The 19,977-nt window shown below is 34.1% G+C and overlaps 1 protein-coding gene across 1 annotated transcript in view; it reads left to right on the top strand.

The window, feature by feature from the left end:
* The first annotated feature begins 10,640 nt into the window (after window positions 1-10,640).
* LOC128183865 (excitatory amino acid transporter-like) overlaps window positions 10,641-19,977 on the top strand; it is a 31,034-nt gene continuing 21,697 nt past the window's right edge. Inside the window, 4 exon segments of the mRNA XM_052853057.1 lie at window positions 10,641-10,871; window positions 13,564-13,972; window positions 15,270-15,468; window positions 16,626-16,842. Coding sequence (XP_052709017.1) covers window positions 13,829-13,972; window positions 15,270-15,468; window positions 16,626-16,842 — 560 coding nt within the window. The 5' untranslated portion in view covers window positions 10,641-10,871; window positions 13,564-13,828.

The raw sequence follows: 19,977 nt of genomic DNA, 5'->3' as shown, positions 1-19,977 counted from the left end.
AACGTTGCGACAGTACATTATAAATTCTGGTAACTTAATGGTAAAAAGTAAACTTTCTTAGATCAAAAATATAAAATGTTTATAAAAAGCTAAGAAAATTAAAATACAAAGTGCAGGTTTGGAAATTAGTGCTAAAATATTCTTGTGAAAATACATCAATACAAGTGTGAATTTGCACTGCTGTATTAGTATTTATGCATGAGTAAAATACTAGTACCTAGGAACACTAAATTACTACAGTACTGTAGATTTATAGTTAAAAGGAGGAATTAATATCTGTGTAAATTTGCCAAGTAGCACATCTCACATATTTTAAAATCTCGCTTTTATTTTTTAATATGAATGTAATAAACTAAAGGAAACCATGGTAAACAAAATTGGTGTGTGCGATTTTATATTCTTGTGATTGGATGCAAAATGGTTGAATTGCTGAATTACTAGTACTCAAAGAGGAATATACAGTACTTTCTGGGGGTAAATAATTATAATCAGAGACATAAATAACATGTTATATATATGTCTCTGTTATAATAAAGGTATACATGTATTACAAGTATTAAACTTAGGGTGAAAAGGATACTTTGTATATCTTCTTCAAATGTAATGTGATTTTATTTCAATTTTCTTATAAAATTTACATTAGACTTTGATGATATGTACAAATTAGATGTATGTTGGTTTTTCATTTAGTGAGGAATTTGTATACATAAATCATTCCAACCCTGCCGTGAATACTTAACTATAGGTAGATTCCTAGAGCACATAATGTGGTATTAAGATTAAAGTGATATCTATCTACCGTTGTATAAAATTTACATTTGAATGTCTCATTTTGTTCATGTCTGTAGGTGTGAATGAAAGAAAATATTGGATGACCCAAATTCTCAGACAGGGATAATCTATCAAAACAACTGGTGCAACCCAGATTCCGCAGCTCTAGTCGGTTTTAAAGGTTGTCTTAATCAAAATCAAACCAAAAATTAAATCAAACTAAAGAAATTAACTTGGCAAGGAGAAAGTAATTGCATAATGTGTGCATTTACATCCCAGCTACCAGATTGTATAAGTTAGTTTTAATTTCAAGAATTTTCAACCATTCAGTAAAAATTTTGCAAAATTATGATTTTTAAATGTATGTTCTATATTTTTCCATTGTATAACTTTCTCATTAGAGATATTAGAAATGAAAGTGCATGAGTTGCATAATCCCTGGCAGTGTTGCTGCATGACCTGATTACAGCACGGCAGCATTACCTCATTAAAACAAGACAGCATAAACCTAGCACAGCACAGCAGTGTGACCAATAGTTTCATGAAAAATAGTAACATTTTTATGTCCTGCACCAAGCATTGTTGTGGTCATCTTTGACACAGCAACTATTCTGTTTATGACCTAGGGCCTACAGAGACTCGCAATTGATACAGATATGACTACGCGTTTGTTTTTATGTATTAATCAGAGAAGCAGACCATACACAACTAAATATCTGACATTCCTACAGGAGACAATTATAGGTATAATACCTGACATACTTGTTATTTACAAACAAAATTACAGAACAATCTCTCTCTCTCTCTCTCTCTCTCTCTCTCTCTCTCTCTCTCTCTCTCTTCGAGGGATTTGGTAACACCTGCATTAATTTTCTTCCAATATATGTTGAGAAAAGAGTGGTAACAAAAATGTAACAAAATAGTGTGAAAAGGGGTGGAAACCAGATTTTTATGTATCAATTATTTCTGTTATTCCAAATATTTGTTCTTTTGTGCTATATGTACTCTTTCAATCCAAGAAAATAATTGAAAATAAATAGGAACAATGTAATATAATCGGAGACCGAATAGTAAACAGACACGGAGACTATTTATGGGTGTGTTTTCTGAATAAACCTCTCAAATGCTCATCTCAAACCCAAAAGAAATTGAAATGTTAATTACACACCCAACAAAACACTCTGATGACCCAGAAAAAGAAGCTACATCTTTATATATAATTGATAAGAGTTCAGTTTCCGTGTGAAATGTGCTTCAATTAGGACTTAGAGGTATAATTACAGCATTAATATTTAACATTTGTTTGATTTCATTTTGAGTTTATTTTGGGCTGTTAAATCAGTTTGAAGTATTTTACAGAGCAAGTGTTATTCAATACAAATGTTAATTGGCTACAACTTCCCATTGTGTAGAAATAACAAAAAAGGACTCCATAATAACAGTAGAAATAGTGATCCTTCATAACAAAGCCTTAATTGGTAGCATTAAAATCCACTATTTGTTTAAGTGACTGCAATTCATATAGTGAATATCTGGAAATCATTTACTGCATGAAGATAGACTGTGTTCAAGGGCATATTGCTTTCTGCAGTCATTTCATTTCAAGAGTAATGACTTTAGTGTAAATTTAACTTTTAACCAAAATAGATTTGAAACTGTAAAATTGGTTGCCTACATATTAATTGCAAATTTTTTCCTTTTCTTTTTCATCCTTGCATGACCTAAATAAAACTTTAAATTGACTTTAATTTCAGCCACTGTTGTAAACTCTTACCATATAACAATAGAAGATAGTGCTGCAAGATTGACAACAAATTTATCTCAAGCATTTAATTCACGAGTCATTATCCCAACTGAAACTTTTACTTTTGAATCAAGTCCTGGGCTTTTCTTGTTGAAGATTCTCAACCTCTCATAAAATTCTTCCCTGCCAATTTTACGCTATTCATGGACAGAGAAAAGAAACCAGCATGCGTTGGTAATTTGTTCTCCTGTTTACCTGTGTGTTGTGATGACCCAGTGACAACAGGGCCCATACCTCTCAGTTTGTTTACTTCGGGATTGGGTTGCATGCACACACCATCTTACACAGGTGAGATAACTAAATTTCTATCTTGATAAAAAATTTCTGGTTTTTTCATTTTTTGGCCTCATTGATTCAATTTTTTCTCAAAACTGAACTTTGTTAATTTAGATATGAATGCATTGGTTTTTGCCACTTTTTAAAGATGTTTTCTTGCATACTAAAAAAAGGTAGGTTTACAGATAATAAAGACAGAGTTTTTAAATCAACAATAAGATCTGACAAGTTGGGATCAGACAGCTTTTGCCTGTTTCTTTGTGATCCAAATCTCATCATTGAACCCCAACAATATATGTTCATTCAATTTTCAAATTGTGACAATTGATTACATAACATGCATGTGAGGAACAGAGCTATGCTTCCTAACAAAATCACTGTTTGTGTTATTTGCGCACCAGGTGTGGTGTGGAATTAATGTTTGGCTGGATGCAAATCAAATATTTGTAAGTACTGTGTTGGGTCTGATTTTCAGAGTTTTAATTTTTTTTATGCCAGTATGACTCATTTCAATGCATAAATACATTGCCAGAATATAGATTAAGGGGGGAAGTGTGAAATTGTTTTTGTCAACATGAAAAGGTTTTAGACTGAAAGCAATCAAATGTGCAGGGTAAATGTTTGTCTATTGGTATGATAATAAGTTTTAGAATGAATACAAATACAAGCTGTAATAAAGGGCTTTTAATTTTCTTGAAGAATTTTTGTAAAAAGGGTCATTACATTTTATCTTACATCCTACCTCCTTCAATTACATATGTACTGTTAAACACTGTATAGTATTATACATATTAATAAATGGCATAGTAGTAGGTATGAAAAGGTCGTACAGCTGCACACTGAGCTGTAAAATGATCAATGATGACCCATTTCACTCTCAATTTGGAGGTAAGGGCTGTTACCTAAATTGTTGCTAGTTTCTCTGAAACCAGACACCTCATCAGTACACTCAATCCAAAGGTTCTCATAGCTTACAGCCACAATGCAATAACCATCCTCTCAAATTTTTGTGACCCCTGACTTTGTACAAAATAGTTCTCCTTTTTTATCCAGAGAGAAATTACATGTGATATTATGAATGATTGTGAGGAAATAAAATAGGATTTGCAAGAATGATTTACCAGGAAACAATTTGTTTGCTGTTTCATATTAGTGTATGATTTTAATGTTAATTTAAAAAATTTTCCACAAACCATCTTATCACAGGTAATTCATGAAATAAAGTTGTTGTGAATAAAAGTATTGGCACAGCATAGTAATAATGATAATGTGGAATTTCATTGGCAAATAAAATTGTGAGTGTTGTTTTTGTACACCCATCAAAAATTTTATTCCATGTAAAACTCTACAGAGAATTCTGTAATAAGCAATCCCAGTTCTAAGATTCAAACCATAGGTGTCATTTCAAGCTGTTCATTATTAATGGTGAAAATAAAGTTTGTAGGCATGATTTAAAAATCAGCCTCTACAGAGAACTGAAGGGTCTGATTTTTGCTGCAATTGAAGTGAACAAACACATTTAAACAGATGTTATGCAACATTCAAATTTTGATGATTTAAAATTTTAAAATATATTCTTTAAGCAGATGCATGTTTTGTAGGAGCAACATGTTTAGCATGAAATAGTTGGGCTTTTGATGTTAGCTGATGTATGCAGTTTCAAAGATGTCTTTAAAAATTCTTTAAAAAGTACGAAGGTGTGTGCACTAAACATATTTACTGTGTTAGAAAGAGATTTTTTGTTCATTTTGAATGTTTTCAAAATGATGCTGAATTAATCTAAGATTAACATCAATGAGAGCTATAGAAGACAAAATTGATCATTTATACCTTATATTGCTGATATATCTCTGATTACTCCTGAATGGTAGAGAGTTCTTTAATAGTAATACATATTTGTATCAAGTAATAAATGAACAACAAGACTGCAGGTTTCTGTAATTTGATTCTGCTCAAGTGTAATTTTATTGTTGGAAAATATTTTCCTTTTTTCTTTGTGGATGGAGTAATAATCTATGAAATTTAAAATTGAAATTCTCAAGAATGGTGATTTTTATTTGGTGCCTTGACCAGGATTATAGCTTTTGGCAAAGTGCAACAAAACAATGTGCAACATCATTGTTATTGTGATATGATCATATGGGTAAAACAATAACTAAAGAAATTTACATTTGTTTGATTTATCAGTCCTGTAAGGGTGTAAATTTCACTTAAAATGCACTGAGAAAAATTTATGGTTTTTTTTCAATGATCAATCATCACCTACTTAAGTGTATAAATCACCTGATCTGTAGACCTCCTTCTCTTCACACTCTTTCTCTGTCTGAATGACAAAGGAGACTAGTTTGTTATGCCCCTGAATCTGTCATAGATAAAAACCATTACACACCACAGCTAAGTTTGATATGAATTCAGACCTCCAAGCTTTAGATGAATTGTCAATGGAGGAGTGTAAGACAGATTGGAGAGGAGGGGGGCTGTCAGAAAAGCTTGTAATACAGGGGAGTAGGAACACTGATGGATTAGACCATGATAATTAGGGCAGGTGATTCCTGTGCAAGGCACAAAATTAATGTATTAATTGATATGAATTCTTGATATGAATTAAGACCTTGGAAAAAGAAAGTTTCCTTACCAGTGGGAACAAGGAAAAAGGAAGGGAGGAAATGCCCACTGTTTACAACTTTACACAATGCAAGGTTTATTCATTCCTGTATTCCATATGCACATAAAAGGGGTGACTAAGGTCAGTCTTTATTAACACTGATGATGAAGATTATGGAAAGATCGCGTCACATTACAATGTTTTTGTTTGAAATGTTGTAACAGTGTTGAAGTTTTTCCATGCATTGCAAGTGGTCTTGACTTGTCTCAGTCAGTGATAATCCCCATCACTCAGCTAGTCACAGTTTGTTGTGACAATGTGTGCTGCAGAATTTTAATTATTACAGGTGTGACAAAAGGTAGACCATTTTAATAAGACAATATTTTTTGTGCATCATGTGAAATGTTCTCTGAATATTTTGACAAATTTGAGAAATGCACAATATTAAGTCAACTATGTCTGGACGGCCTTAACTAGAACTTAATGTTAAAACCTTTAGGTGACCTGAGTCACTCAGATATGCACCTTGTGATTAGGTGCATATAAGCATATTCCCGAAATCACCTATTCTCATACATGTACACAAAGCATTTAGTGATGTTCTTGGAGTGCAGTCAAATGTAATATGTGTACAGTGAATGTGTCATAACATCAATAAACCTTTTTCTTCAATTTTCAATACATTTCTAGTAATTTCAGTACTTTAGAAGTACTTTTGCAAGAATTATTTACAGTGCTTAAATTGATACAGTGTATGATATCTTGCAAGAAACCCAGAAATTCATTATCAGTACATATATATTTTGTCCATAGAAGTACATTACAAACACTGTGTATAAATCACCAACTCTCTGGGTGTGAACAAAAACAATAACTATCTATGTTACAACCCCGATCATGTAAAAATGGGATAAATCAAGCTGCAGCTATTTCACTGAGAGCTCCATCCGTCCTTAGTCTCCTCAGCAAGTCTGAATATATGTTTCCTCTCCATAAAACACACTGTCAGAATCTTTCCTGGGCCAGACCAGAGGATGATGTATCCAGATATAGCAGATATTTGATGGCACAATTCACCGCTGCTCAATTAGCTATGGCTAGATTTATGTTAAGGACCCTCCAAGATAAATTCCTTCACAGTTTTTCCGGACACTGTAGGATCAATTTCATTGTTAAATATAATTCTTTACAGATTCTGCAAGAACAGGGACTTTACTGACCTGTTTTCAAATCATATCCTTTTGAGGAAGAAAGAGGAGGAGGGGGGGGGGGTCTGACTCTGTGAAAAGGACAGAAAGGGGCATTAAGTCTCAGAATAGGGGGTCAGATGCATTCCCCTTGATTAATGATTATTTTGTTCATGAGAAAATTCAAAAAATAAAGTTTCAAAGTAAATTCTTTAAAATAGTACAAATATTGGTAAAATGATAATGGTGCTATTTATTTTTAATGCATGCAGTATTCTATTTAGTTTGGTTCTAAGAAATTTTATACCAAATCAAATTATGTGAGTTTAACTTCTGAAAACACTATACTCTCAGTATTTTCAGTCCTTTGATTTGCAATAAATACAACCACAAAGTTGAACAATAAAACAAATTTTCTGATAGCTTCTGGAGAAGCATCATAAAAGATAATAAGCTGAGAAAGCAATTTGCCGTCTCTCGCGCTTGAAATGGGCTATGTACCAGTATATGTCATCAAGATATATCATCGCATGTTTCTAGATTTAGCATCCCTTGATCATTATTTAAATAGGCTCCAGTGGGAACTTATAGTTAAGTTTATTTTCAAAGATATCTTCGTTACATTAATTTGAAGTAGTGTTGTCAGTTGCCTAGAATTGGAATCAAATTGAACATGCAATCAAATAATGGCTCATATAGTCAAGTTAGCTCATAGAAATGGAGAAATAAATGGGATCATATCAATGATAATTCCAGTTTAAATAAAAAAAAATGTCTATGTTGTAACATATACGACTTCTTCATCCCTAAAAAAGATAATTTTTAAGAATTACATAATCCTATTCATGATTCGTGGTTGCAAACAAATTGATATGAATAGATATTGGTTACAATTCGATCTTTCTCTCCTGAAATAAATCTTCCTTTTTTTAAGCTGTAACATTTTGATGTTGAGTATTAAATGTATAGGTTAATACAAATGTACTGTTTAGAATAGTTTTGCTCTTTGACAGTCTGTGTTTCCTCTTAGTCTCTCCCAGCCCTTACTTGTTTGCTAGTGACTGGTCTAAAAGTCCCAGGTTCCATGTCATAAAAACAATGCTGACCATGTGGGCCTGACACCTGCTGTGTCCTTGACACCTCTGTGTCCTTGATCCCATGCTGTGCCCTTATATAAATAGTGCCTGTTTGGGAGGGTAACTGTTGAAATTGACACCCTGAGAAAACCATTGTCAACCGACGCGAAGCGGAGGTTGACAATGGTTTTCGGGGGGTGTCAATTTCAACAGTTACCCTCCCTAACAGGCACTATTTATTTTATTATACTGACTGTCTTATTTTTTAAAGAAAATTTTACTGCTTTTTTATAGAAATAAAGTGAATGCTAATGCGAACCGTACACGCATAATTTACGCGCATGTAACAATTCGTTGTGTTACCCGTTGCCAAGTGTGTTGCTAACACAGAGGGTAATAGAACTGATTACCAACTGCATCTAAACCAATCAGATTTTAGTATTTAACATGAAAGTATAATAATCACTTATAGCCCAGTCCACATGGCTATTGTCACCTTTTATCACCTAGCACTCAAAATTCACACATATTAAAGCAAGCGTTTATCTTAACAAAGAACAATATATTAATTTTATGATTAATTACAACTGTTTAATTACACTCATTTTTTCCTGCTAATTAACAAACAACACTCATAAACATGTGCATTTATCCTAAAAAAGGATAATAACATTCCTAATTAAATCTATAATCAGAAGTAGTGATTGGGGGGGGGGGGGGGGGTTGAGGGGGGTTTAAATTCTGCTTCAATTTTTTTGCTAGTGATTTCTCCGTTTTATTAAATTTCAAAATTTACCAATTTAAAAATACTATTTTCATTCAATCTGTAAATTTTTGATGAAATATTAGCTAGACTGCAGGTTTCTGTATCCTTTTTCAACAATTTTGTCAATCTGTTGCAAGAATACTGCTGTCTTTTTTTTTCATCCTAGAAATTTGATCAAGAACTTTATCAAGCTGTTGTAACGTCAAAATGCATGTTAAGGTGATTGTCGTGACTTAGTGGGTCTATGTATCAGCTAAAGCTTATGATTTTAAAGTGGCTTGAAAGAGAACAGCTGTATTGATGTGACATCATAGGAGGCTGCATGGCTGCTCAACAATGTATCCATCAGATCAACATCATCACAAAATGGCTGACCACTAATTGAAACAACATTTCATTAATTCGTACATTCTAAGTTAACAGGGGCTTTTCTTGTTACTTACCAAATTGAATTTTTTAGAAATTCATTTTTTATCCCCAAACTGCAAATTTTTCAGTTATTTCACATATGTACAGTTTATTTATCATTATACCTTTCATAATCAAATAATTTACTATTTATTTGAATGACTTTTTCCAGGTGTGTTATTCCACCTTAAAATAGCAATCAAACCCGCTTATCCAGTTCTACTCAATGAATTTACGTGCTTTGCTCTTTTTGAGAGGGGGGATGGCTGGTGGATTTATTATTGGTGTGAAACTCTCATCACATCTTCAGTTTCACTGTAATTTTCTGGCCTGTAAAATCAGTGCCTTTTCTAATTTTGTGAATGTGTCATCCATTATAAATAGAAACTAGTAGTTGTCCCTCTGATAGGTAGGGAAAATTATTGACGTCTTTTTTCCAGAGAGAAATAAAAACACACTTTTGTGTGCCGAAGGGAAACGCTAATTAGATTTGGGCTGTAATAATTCTCCTTTCTGAAGATTATTAACTTTGAATTAGTTCCTTGGTTTTGGTTCCACCAATGAAAGATGTATTGGACTCATGGATGAGGACGAAAAAAGCTAGCTGGATGCAAAATGTAAAACTGAAGAAGTTTGTTGAACTCCTCTCCCTACTGTTTTTAGCATTTAACAAGATTGCTGCTGGAAAACAATTTACTGTTACTGAGAGGTGTTGAGTGTTGAGAAACATATTACATTGCCTCTGTGTAAACATCTCAGATCCTTAGCAGTATACTCAAATACTCAGTCTCCATCTAAACTCTGATTTCAGATAATGAATTAAATTAATTTTTGATATCAATTAAGCCTCTACCATAACTTGCATCCACCAAAGAAAATATGCTCCAAACAAATGACACAAAAAATGAATATCTGTAACCCACAAATTAACAGCAAAAACTTGAAGAATTAAAAACATGTGGCTGGCAGGAAAGTGGTTGGATTTTATTGAGTCTAATTCACACCCTGTCTTTATCACAAATATTTGGAGTGCATTATGAGTTAAAGTGCATCTTGTTAAAACCCTGCTATGAGTGCATTAAAAAAGACTAGGCCATGTTTGTTGATTTTGGAAATTATTTGGAGGCTAATCCAACTCCGCTCAAGGCCTTATAACCACGCTCGGTCATCAAACCATCAGACAAAAAATGAAATGAAAGCTCTTGTGTTTTTAATCTCTAGAAAGATTTATGTTTGCAATTATATGAAAGAAAAACATGCTTTGCAATTGAGATAAGATAACTTAATGAAGGATTTTTACTACGGTAGTATGAAGTAGAGAGGGAAAACTTTCAAATGATTACAGAACCAAGTGTCTGTGATCGAAATTTTAGTATGGAGGTTTTGTCCTCTTTCATCTTACAAGTGATCTTCTTTACCTCCACAATATGAGCTAGGTTACCTCTTGATGACAAGGCCAAAGTTGGCTTTTAACCCTCAACCTGTCAAAATATTTGTCATTCCTGCCCTCTCGCCAGCGCACTGGATGCTAGCTGGCTTAATAGCAGTTCTAACGACTTCCTTACTCAGAGCTCTGAACAAATATTTATTCATGAAATTGTTCCTGCATTTTATCCTGACCCCCATTTAATATCCCGCCTTTTATTATGAGAGAGCGGAGACAAGATTTTCCCCTGGCTATGCATGGTTGCATTTGGCATTGTAATTTGATATTTTTCACATGCTCCTGTGCAGTTTGAATACAGTCTCTGGTTGGCTCACGGTGAGTCGGTTACATTTTGGAGAGTTGGTGCGAGCTGGCTATTGATTTTCAGAGATGTGTTGCTGATAGTGACTGGCACAGACAGTTAAAGAGTTTTTCTTTTGATTTAAATGATTACTTTTCTTTTTTCCACTGTTGGATTAAGACAACTCAGCCCAAAGAGACACACAGAATTCATTATCCCTGGATTAGTTTTTGGGATAAACTGACAGTTTGGTAAGATCCAGATTGTTTCTGTAAGACTGTAACTTGAACTTGCAGGGTCTTAAAATACTCTTTCTTTAATTCTTTTTTTTTTTGTTAAAAAAATTTATGCATTATTAATGCATGTGATTATTCATTGATTTTCTACTTTTAAGTTTAAGTGGAAGAAGAGAGTGAATGAATGAAGCAGTAATTTAGTTTTGATGCATAATTTATAGAGAGCATATGGTTTCTACGCTGATGCATGTCATTAAAAATAAATGCTGTGTGCTGAGCTTAAATAAGTGTTGTGTAAATCTTGATCATGTGTAGAATACTTTTTGCTGTGTAGAATAACAAAAAGACAGGAAAAAGTCAATGAAAGCTTTTATGTGTTTTCAGAATAACTGATTAGACTTGACTAGAGACAGTCTCAAATTATATACCAATAGCTTTGACAATCTGTTTGCTCAAATCTAGGTCTTTGTTTCAAACACTGGGATTTAGAGTCTGAATAAGAGTCCTCTAAATGGAGGTTGGCAGTATCTTGATCACAATCTGATGTCACGTTCTTCCGATTATTCAAAAAATTGTATAATCCATCAATAGGACTCTATAGGTGGAATCTGACTATTTCATATAATTGAGTTAATTTTAGGCTGTTATGAATTCTGGTAGCTGGCACTACAAGTAATTGGTAGGGGTCTGAGTAGAAATTCCCAGCCCCTCATTCAGTGATAATGCCTCTTGCTGACACCCTCTGGAAGGAGTAGAGGATTATGCGGACAATTGAATGCACCAAGGGGTCAGTGGAAGTGAAGGGCTCTAGGTCACAGAGTCAGACACTGGCATTCAATAGATCCTCCCTTGGGACCCCATTCTGCAAGAGTCACAGACGGAGTGGGTTAAAGCCTCTAGTGTGATCTAAATCAACTTGTTGTTAAAGACTCAAGCTGAGACCAAATCCCATTCAATTAGGCCTTCACCATATTGAAGTGCACATTTGTATTTTCGGTTCATTTAAGCTGAAACAAAATATTTATGTTATTAAGATTAGATGTCAGTCAGTGACTTATTATGCAGGTGCCAATCAAATATTCTTTTTATTGACATTGTCATTACTTGTATTGCCTTACAAATGCATAATGATGCATATTGCATGGCAATTAATTGCATATCAAATGAGGGGTTGAACTCAAATTATGCTTGAACAACAACTGGGTAACTACTGCCATTCCATGTTCAGCTGTGCTAAAAGTATAAGCATTGGGATTAATGTAGCCTCATTAATTCTAAATCATAAACTCAGCAGGGCTGACAGGCACATTGATATCATCCAGTCCTGTTCCATGCTTTTCATATATTTTCATAGCACAGATGGCAAAATATTTCTCTCTCTCTCTCTCTCTCTCTCTCTCTCTCTCTCTCTCTCTCTCTCTCTCTCTCTCTCTCTCATCTCATTACTAGTTTTTGGTGCATTTTTTGTCCTACAGTAACTTGAACAGCCAATTGTAACCTACTTTTAAACATTTTTCAAGGGACATGCTTGTCCCCAGCAGGTGCTCTGAACTTTCTGCACTGACCCCCTACAGGTCTGATTACCCAATTTACAGGTCATTATGAGATGTTGAGCTCTTGCTGTTTTATTGAAAAGTTTAATCCCTGGACCATTGACTCCACTAGTTGGCTTGCTCTATTAATTTCTCCTGAGTATATATACAAAACAGTAGTTATCCTTCATCAGGACATATAAATACTTGGTAAGCATCAGTTAGAGAAATCACACTTGCTGCGGAGAAGAGTAGTACTTTGTGCAGTGTTTAGAGAACCTAGTGCTTTGCATGTTAAGATGAGGTGATATGAGTTCATACCAGTGGTTTACACATTGCCAAGTGTACGAAATTAGGGATATCTTGGTTTGAGTTATGATAAAAGTTCTAATACATGTTCAAAGAAGACCCATGGAGTATATCCACCAATTAGAGAGGTTTGATATGAATGGCTTAGTTTGTCAACTTTATTGTGGAATTTGAGTGATGCTGGTTTTTTGTGTAGTTAACAATATGGACTCTGCTCATGCGTACTGTCGTCTGTGATGAAACTGAAGTGCGAAGTTACTCTGATAAAGCAACATGTTTAATGATAATTGGACAGGCTTAGCCTTCATCCAGTGGATGATTAAAATCATCCAGTGGATGAAGGCTATGCCTGTCCACTTCTCAAAGGAGAATAGTTCATGATAGAGAGACCAGTACCTAGTAAATATTACACAGCATCAGTCGAACCCCATCCACGTTTGCTTCTCTTCTCTAACCTAGTTGAGTAGTTAGATCACCATACCATTGAATTGTTGTTTGGCCAAATTTATACATGATATGTTTGGAAGCTGTAACATGTAGCTAAAGGTCCTTTTTGTTTTGGACTTTCATGTACAATTTCTCAAGGGTTTTTAATTTTGTTCTCAATAGTTTAAAAAAAATTTTAACATTCAAACTTAATTCACCAAAACTGTGCATTAAAAAACTCTTTTGTCAGTTGCCATGTCGTGCAGTTTTTCACTCATAAAAATTCGGAATGCAAATTTAGGAACGCAATAATAAAGCCAAATTGGTTTTTTGATTTAAATGCACGATGCACTTGTTGTAAGATGAAACACAGACACTATTTTAAATGCAAATTGCCATTTCATTGAGTTAATATCATCATTCCTAATTTTTCTTCGCAGGATCCAAGAGCCTTGAAGTTATTATTGATGTGCAGCGGCAAATTAACAGGGCTTCTACAAATTTGAATTCAAATTCAAATGATGTGACACTTTGGTTTCTTGGGAACATTCAATATCTGTAAACAAAGTCTGGCAGTTACCATTAAAAAGTGACAGAAGAAAAGAAAACTCAGGAGAAAAAGAAGCATATATTCTAATTTTGTGTAACACAAAGGCAGCTGTACAATTTGATCGTTGTGACGTTTTCATCCTTTGAATTTTAACGATGTCTGAGGAGGAACAGACGAGTCCGATGATGGATAAAGACAAGGAACCAGTGCCTGATGGGACAGGAAGTGCTCCCAGTGACGGAAAGAAAAGTCGCCTGGACCGAATAAAACGAATCAAAATGGGCAAAAAAGTGAAATCTGTGAGTGTTAATGGCAAATGTTCATCCAGAATTTGATGCATTGTTGAATAATTACCAGTTACAGGTTTTCCATCATGATTAGCTTGGGTTCTTTGTGGAGGTGTAAGAGTAATCACTCATAAATGAAATATTGTTCGCTGGTAACAATGGGGAAGGACCTTTTATTTGGGCTACTGTATGCAGTTTGACATTTGTGCATCCTGCTTGGTATCCAAATCTAGCTATAATTTGCACATAAACTCCCAGATGACTTTGGGATAATTGAAGTTTTAGTGGACAGGATTGCACAGACAAAGTTTCCACTGCTGGGGGTATTTATTGGCTGTTACCAAAGTTAGCTGTAGAATTACTATACCCAGCAGTGGCCTCAATAAAATCAGGCTCTTATTGGCAAATTATGATGTTCTTGGTACATTGTAATAATCATTGTGAATTTGCTCAAGTTTAGATTTACCTAATAGTGCTTTTCTATGCCTATAAATAGCTAGTACTAAACCATATGTTTTGAAAAGAATTTGTTAAAATTTATTTGTAATAATTTTAGTACCAGAAAATTAAATGCAGAGCAGTGTGATTTAATTGTGTTATCCCTTTGTCAAAAGTTGGATTCTAGCAACTCAGATAAAAACATATTATCACAATGATTTCCAGAACAAAATATGAAATAAACTTTCATCCTGCATCATATGACCCATTAAATTCGAAGATCAGTGCGATATATTTTACCCTGTATTATTGTAAAATTAAAATTAATAATACGATTATTTTGTTTTTGCATCTTCCTAGAAATATTTCCTGTCATATGACATTCAATTTGACCACTGGACCTGTGAGTAGGAAGTTCTGGGTTCAAACCCTGGAGAAAGATTTCTTTTGTGTACAAGAATTATGATACAAGAGTCTCTGTCTTTGGTCATCTTGTAGCTTTTAGTCCCAGAAACTTTTGATTAAATAATCCTATTTAATTTTCTGCTAGTGTACATTGAATCAAGAAGTCAACTCATCTGTAGTATACCTACTTTTAACCCCATGATTATTTTTATAGAAGCTATACTGTGAAATCATTTAATTTCGTGGGGGCCAATTTTCGTGGATTTAGGGTTTTTTGCTTGTTCGTGGGGATCTTATCTCGTGGATGAGTCAGTTTTCAGTTTCATTAGGTATACCAAACCTTTTATAATTACTTTTCGTTGAGAATTTAAATTTGTGGGCAAGGGCTATCAACGAATACCACGAAAATTGAGCCACCACGAATTCTAATGATTCCACAGTAATCGTCCACATTTTATTTCGGCAGTGTCACTCCTGGGGTAAGGAGAACTTGTTGCTGGTCCTGACCATCGGCGGGGTCTTTATGGGAATTATCCTGGGCATTGCACTCCGGGCTGCTGAACCTTCCAAAGAAGCCATCCGACTGATAGCTTTTCCTGGAGATATACTCATGAGAATGCTCAAAATGATGATTCTACCTCTCATTGTCTCATGTATGATTACAGGTGAGATTGACCGACTCATTTACCTCTGAGATTAAGCTCAGTTCTCAACCGCTCAATTTCTGTTGGCTATTATGAGTGCTAGCATTTCTGGTTCTTAAATTATCTGAAGTTGACCTTATATTTATATTATTATATTATATTTATATTGAGAATCTTTTTGAAATTTGAAGAAGGAAAATTAATTGATGAACTATATCTCAGAAGTACACATATTACACTTTAAATTCTCCTTGACTTTCCCAAGGATATGTACCAAATAAGTAGCAGTAGTGCATGATATATACTTGACCCTTTTTGATTAGATACAATGATCCATTGTAACTGTGCTCAATTTTTTACTAACAATCTACAATTTTTTTAGATAATTCACAACACTTTATTTATTGAAGGAAGTGAGTTTGTGTATTAATTTACAGGTACTAGAATAAAGATAAAAATTATACCAAGTTACCATAGATTCTAATAAATCCAAGAAATTAATATCTGCATAATATCGTGATAAACACCCCTTTGTGGATTTAATAATCTTGCTTTTTATATTCACGATAATTGTGACCTAATAAATGCTTTGTGTATGCAATTTTATATTCTCATGATTTGACAGATCTGTGGAATCACAGAATTAATCACCTGTGTAAAATAAGAAATCTACTGTACAGTAAATTAAATACAAATTTGTGAAAAATATTGATAGTCTTCATTTTAAAAATGACGACAAGATATTAAGGATCCTCGACACTTCCGTGACTTCCACTTTTTATGACAGTACACCACAACATGGTGATTATCTCCAAGATTTGGTGTGTAACTCTGTGGTGCAAATGGGGTAGCTTCAGTCTACCAACCCACAGGTCCCAAGTTTGAAGACTGCAGAGACTTTTATTTTAGTGATAAGCGGTGAAATTTTAAAGATGATTTTTCCCTCGAAATTGAAAATTTGTTTAAACAATTTTTGGTCATTTTTAAGTCAAACAGATGCTAAAAATCCATATCTTTAAGTTATTTAGAAGGTGTGTGGAGGACCTTAAAAGATTTTAAACTCAAAATACTCCATGGACGTCCAGGATAAAGAGAGAATGGGACTTAAAGGGGGGGGGGGGGGTTGCTGAATGATTTTAATACATTTCAACAGTCTTGAAACTGTGCTCTAAATCTAGGTTTGACCTCAATGGATGTCCACTCGAGCGGTAAGATGGGTCTGCGGGGCGTGCTGTACTACTTTGTCACCACCTTCCTGGCCATCATCCTCGGGATCATTCTGGTGGTGTCCATCCACCCAGGTGACAAGGCCAACATGCCGGAGGAAGACGAGGACGCTGAGAAACTCGGCGATGACCGAGTCAGCTCACTGGACGCCTTCCTGGACCTCATCAGGTACATGACCTAGATTCTCCATTACAGTCTTTGTGTATCAACAACTAAGTGATGTGCTGTACCAGACTGGCCTTTTTATGAAAAAAGGCACTATGGGGTCCATGAAATTGACATTTTCACTAACCATGGGTTTTTGATCCACACTGCTCCTCAAAGAGAGTGCTGCAGATAAGAAATCCTTGGCTAGTGAAGATGTGGTATTTATTATGGTACAAAATTGAGATACTTTTGCTTTTTTATGGTTAGAAGTTTGATTTCAGCTGTAGTATCTCACCACTGCAAGAATTCTCACGGTAGTCCTTTTTATAAATTGGGCATTTTATAAATTAATAAATAAAGAGGTCTGTAATTAGGTAAACAACCATATGCTCTGCAGTCTTTGGGGTCAAGAAGTGTCATTTCAACCACTGTGCCAAACTACTAGATAAAAATGGGGTCCATGTATAGCTGTCACTATGTGCTTCTTGGTGTTGAATACATATGAAAAAAAAATAGCAAAGTATAATTTCTGTTTTTTAATTGAAATTGGATTTTTTATTTTCTTCAAATTATAGAAACACAAATAGTAAAACATTGTAGAAGATAAATCCAACAACAGCCTTTAAGCATTTAAGGCAGTAAATAGAATATAAAGCTGACATAGTCTGATTGTCGTATATGGGTAATAAGGTCATAGAATATGATCCAATTTTTTTGCTTCATTCATGTTCATTTTGAACAGAATGATCAGATCGGTTTTTAGATTATCCTTGTAAGTCATAATTTTCCTTGAATGTCTATAACATCCATGATTTAGTAGATTCTGATAAAAAAGATAACAATAGTGTTGATTTCTCTCCTTTCATCTGCTTGCAATCAGGGAGAAAATTCTAAATAAACCTCTTAATGGCAATTCCAAATCATTTTTTGGTGTGATTCATCCACCAGAGATGGCCATTTCCTGATTATCTTATGATGGGGATCGAGTCTGAGAGTGTGTAAGACATGGAATCAGCAGCAGACATCTTTTTTACTGCGTTCATTTGATGCCGACATTTATAGACCAGGAATTAATTCAGTCCTGTCTGAGTTGTGAAGATCCATGCATCTTTGATTGTATTGCTTCAATTTGCTTGCTCATTTGAAATTGTAAACCACTGTTGGTTACCCATAAACTCCTTAGAAGCAAATGTCTTTAAGGAGGAAAATGTGTCAAAAAGGGACATAACTCATACATGTTATTAGGATTGTATCAAAACCCATATACATTTAGAGTTTCCAATCCAATATTTGGTTGTTATTGGGATAATTAAAAGATGCCAAAGATAAAAGAAATATATACGAGGGTCAATCAAAAAATACGAAGACTTTTGTCATTGCTATGTTACTTAACGTCATATCATTACTAAATTTGGAAGACATAATTTAGCAATAGTTTCAAACAATTTGCAAGAGAAAAAGTTAATAAATTCCTTTATTTCTAAGAATTATTTAGAATCAAATCCTGGAAAAATGAGGTCACGGCGCACGGTCAACATTTGTGTTATGTCAACAATAAACCATATAATGTTGAAAGTAATATCTCTATAAATTGGGCTTAAAACCAAATAATATTGAAACCTCACATTAAGTATAGTCATTGAATTCCATGATCCAAATATTGACGGGATATATTGTTTTGTCGATCAGATATTTGTAACTAAAGACAGGTAGTCCTCTTTAGAATTGACTAAAAACATCAACGTCGCCGGACGTCACGGCGCAACGAGAAGTACAAACAAAATGGATTTAACCCAGGAAAAAGCCGATACAAGTTGTGAAAATGCTTAATGGTGCAAAAAATAAGTCAACAATTATTTGCAAGTTTGCGTTTAACTGTAATAAATTTTGTGGGGGTGGTGGTAATTGTATTTTGAATATAAAACAGCCCGAGAGAGAGAGTAGAATATCTGTAAATATTTGGTAAAAAAATAAGTAACATCAACCGACGTTCAGGGTTATCCTTACTGTAAACTAATAGATACATGGTTAGATAATGGAAACTTCGAAGAACTAACTTATGATTCTCAAACAAATGTGTGAAAATAAGATGTTAAGTGGTTCAGTGCCATTTTTAATTGTAAAGAGAAAAGCACAAAAGACTAAGCGTGATACAAAGATGGGGTATATCTATAAACTGTGCGTGTTTAATCTTGACGTCATGATTTGAACGTTACCGTGCGCCGTGGTGACAAAACATGTTGTTTTTAAAAAGGAGTAACAAAAATACCGTTTCATCAAATTGACTAAAACTTCGCAAATCAATGACATTAGTGTTGGTGCACAGATTAATCCGTTAAGTAAGACTTTCATGAAAAAAATATGATAGACAGCCACATTGTCTTCGTATTTTTTGATTGACCCTCGTATATATATGTATGGTAAATATAGAAAAATATATTATTAAGTAGATTTGGAAACTATAGCGGCAGTCGAGTAAGAAAAAGGGGGGCTTTTATCAATGATTTTAAATCTGAATACAATAATGGCTCTATGATGTCTGTTCATTTATTACATGCTAGATATGTTTGTGAGTTTCTAGACTCCATGTGGAGTTTAAATTAAGTTAACATAGCAGCAACAGCTTAATGGTGTGAAAAGGTTTTAAAAAAACGTAATGCAAATGAATTAAAAATTTATATTTGTCGTGCTGCTATGGCAACAGGTTAACCCCTGTGATTTTATTCACACAAAACACCCCAAGAGAGAAAGGACCAATACATTTAATGTCAAAGAAATTTTCCACTTTCCATGTTTATGATGGGAATGGAACTTGTGAAGTTTTCACTGTAACGGTTATTTCCTCAATTCCATAATCATTTTAAGAGTCAATTGATTTTTCATTAAGAAAGGTGACACCGTTGTTTTTTTATTGTGCTACTTCATCTAAATCAAATTCTTTTTTTTCTCAGGAGAAAAAAATCCATTTGAAAAAAATTTTTGCCAGCCGTGGTTTTTTTCTATATACATGTTATTTGTACCAGTAAGTGCTGGTAGAATTTCTTTTGTATCATCAGAGGGTTATATAATATTAAAAAAAAGCTTTCAGGCTGATAATGCTGGATATGCCATTGTAGAGACAGGGGAGTGATGAAAAGTGCAGTTTGCATCCATGCA

Source organism: Crassostrea angulata, chromosome 5 (assembly GCF_025612915.1).
Source record: "Crassostrea angulata isolate pt1a10 chromosome 5, ASM2561291v2, whole genome shotgun sequence".
NCBI lineage: Eukaryota > Metazoa > Mollusca > Bivalvia > Ostreida > Ostreidae > Magallana > Magallana angulata.
Note: the sequence above shows the minus strand (reverse complement) of the source record. Positions and strands in the feature narration are given on the sequence as shown.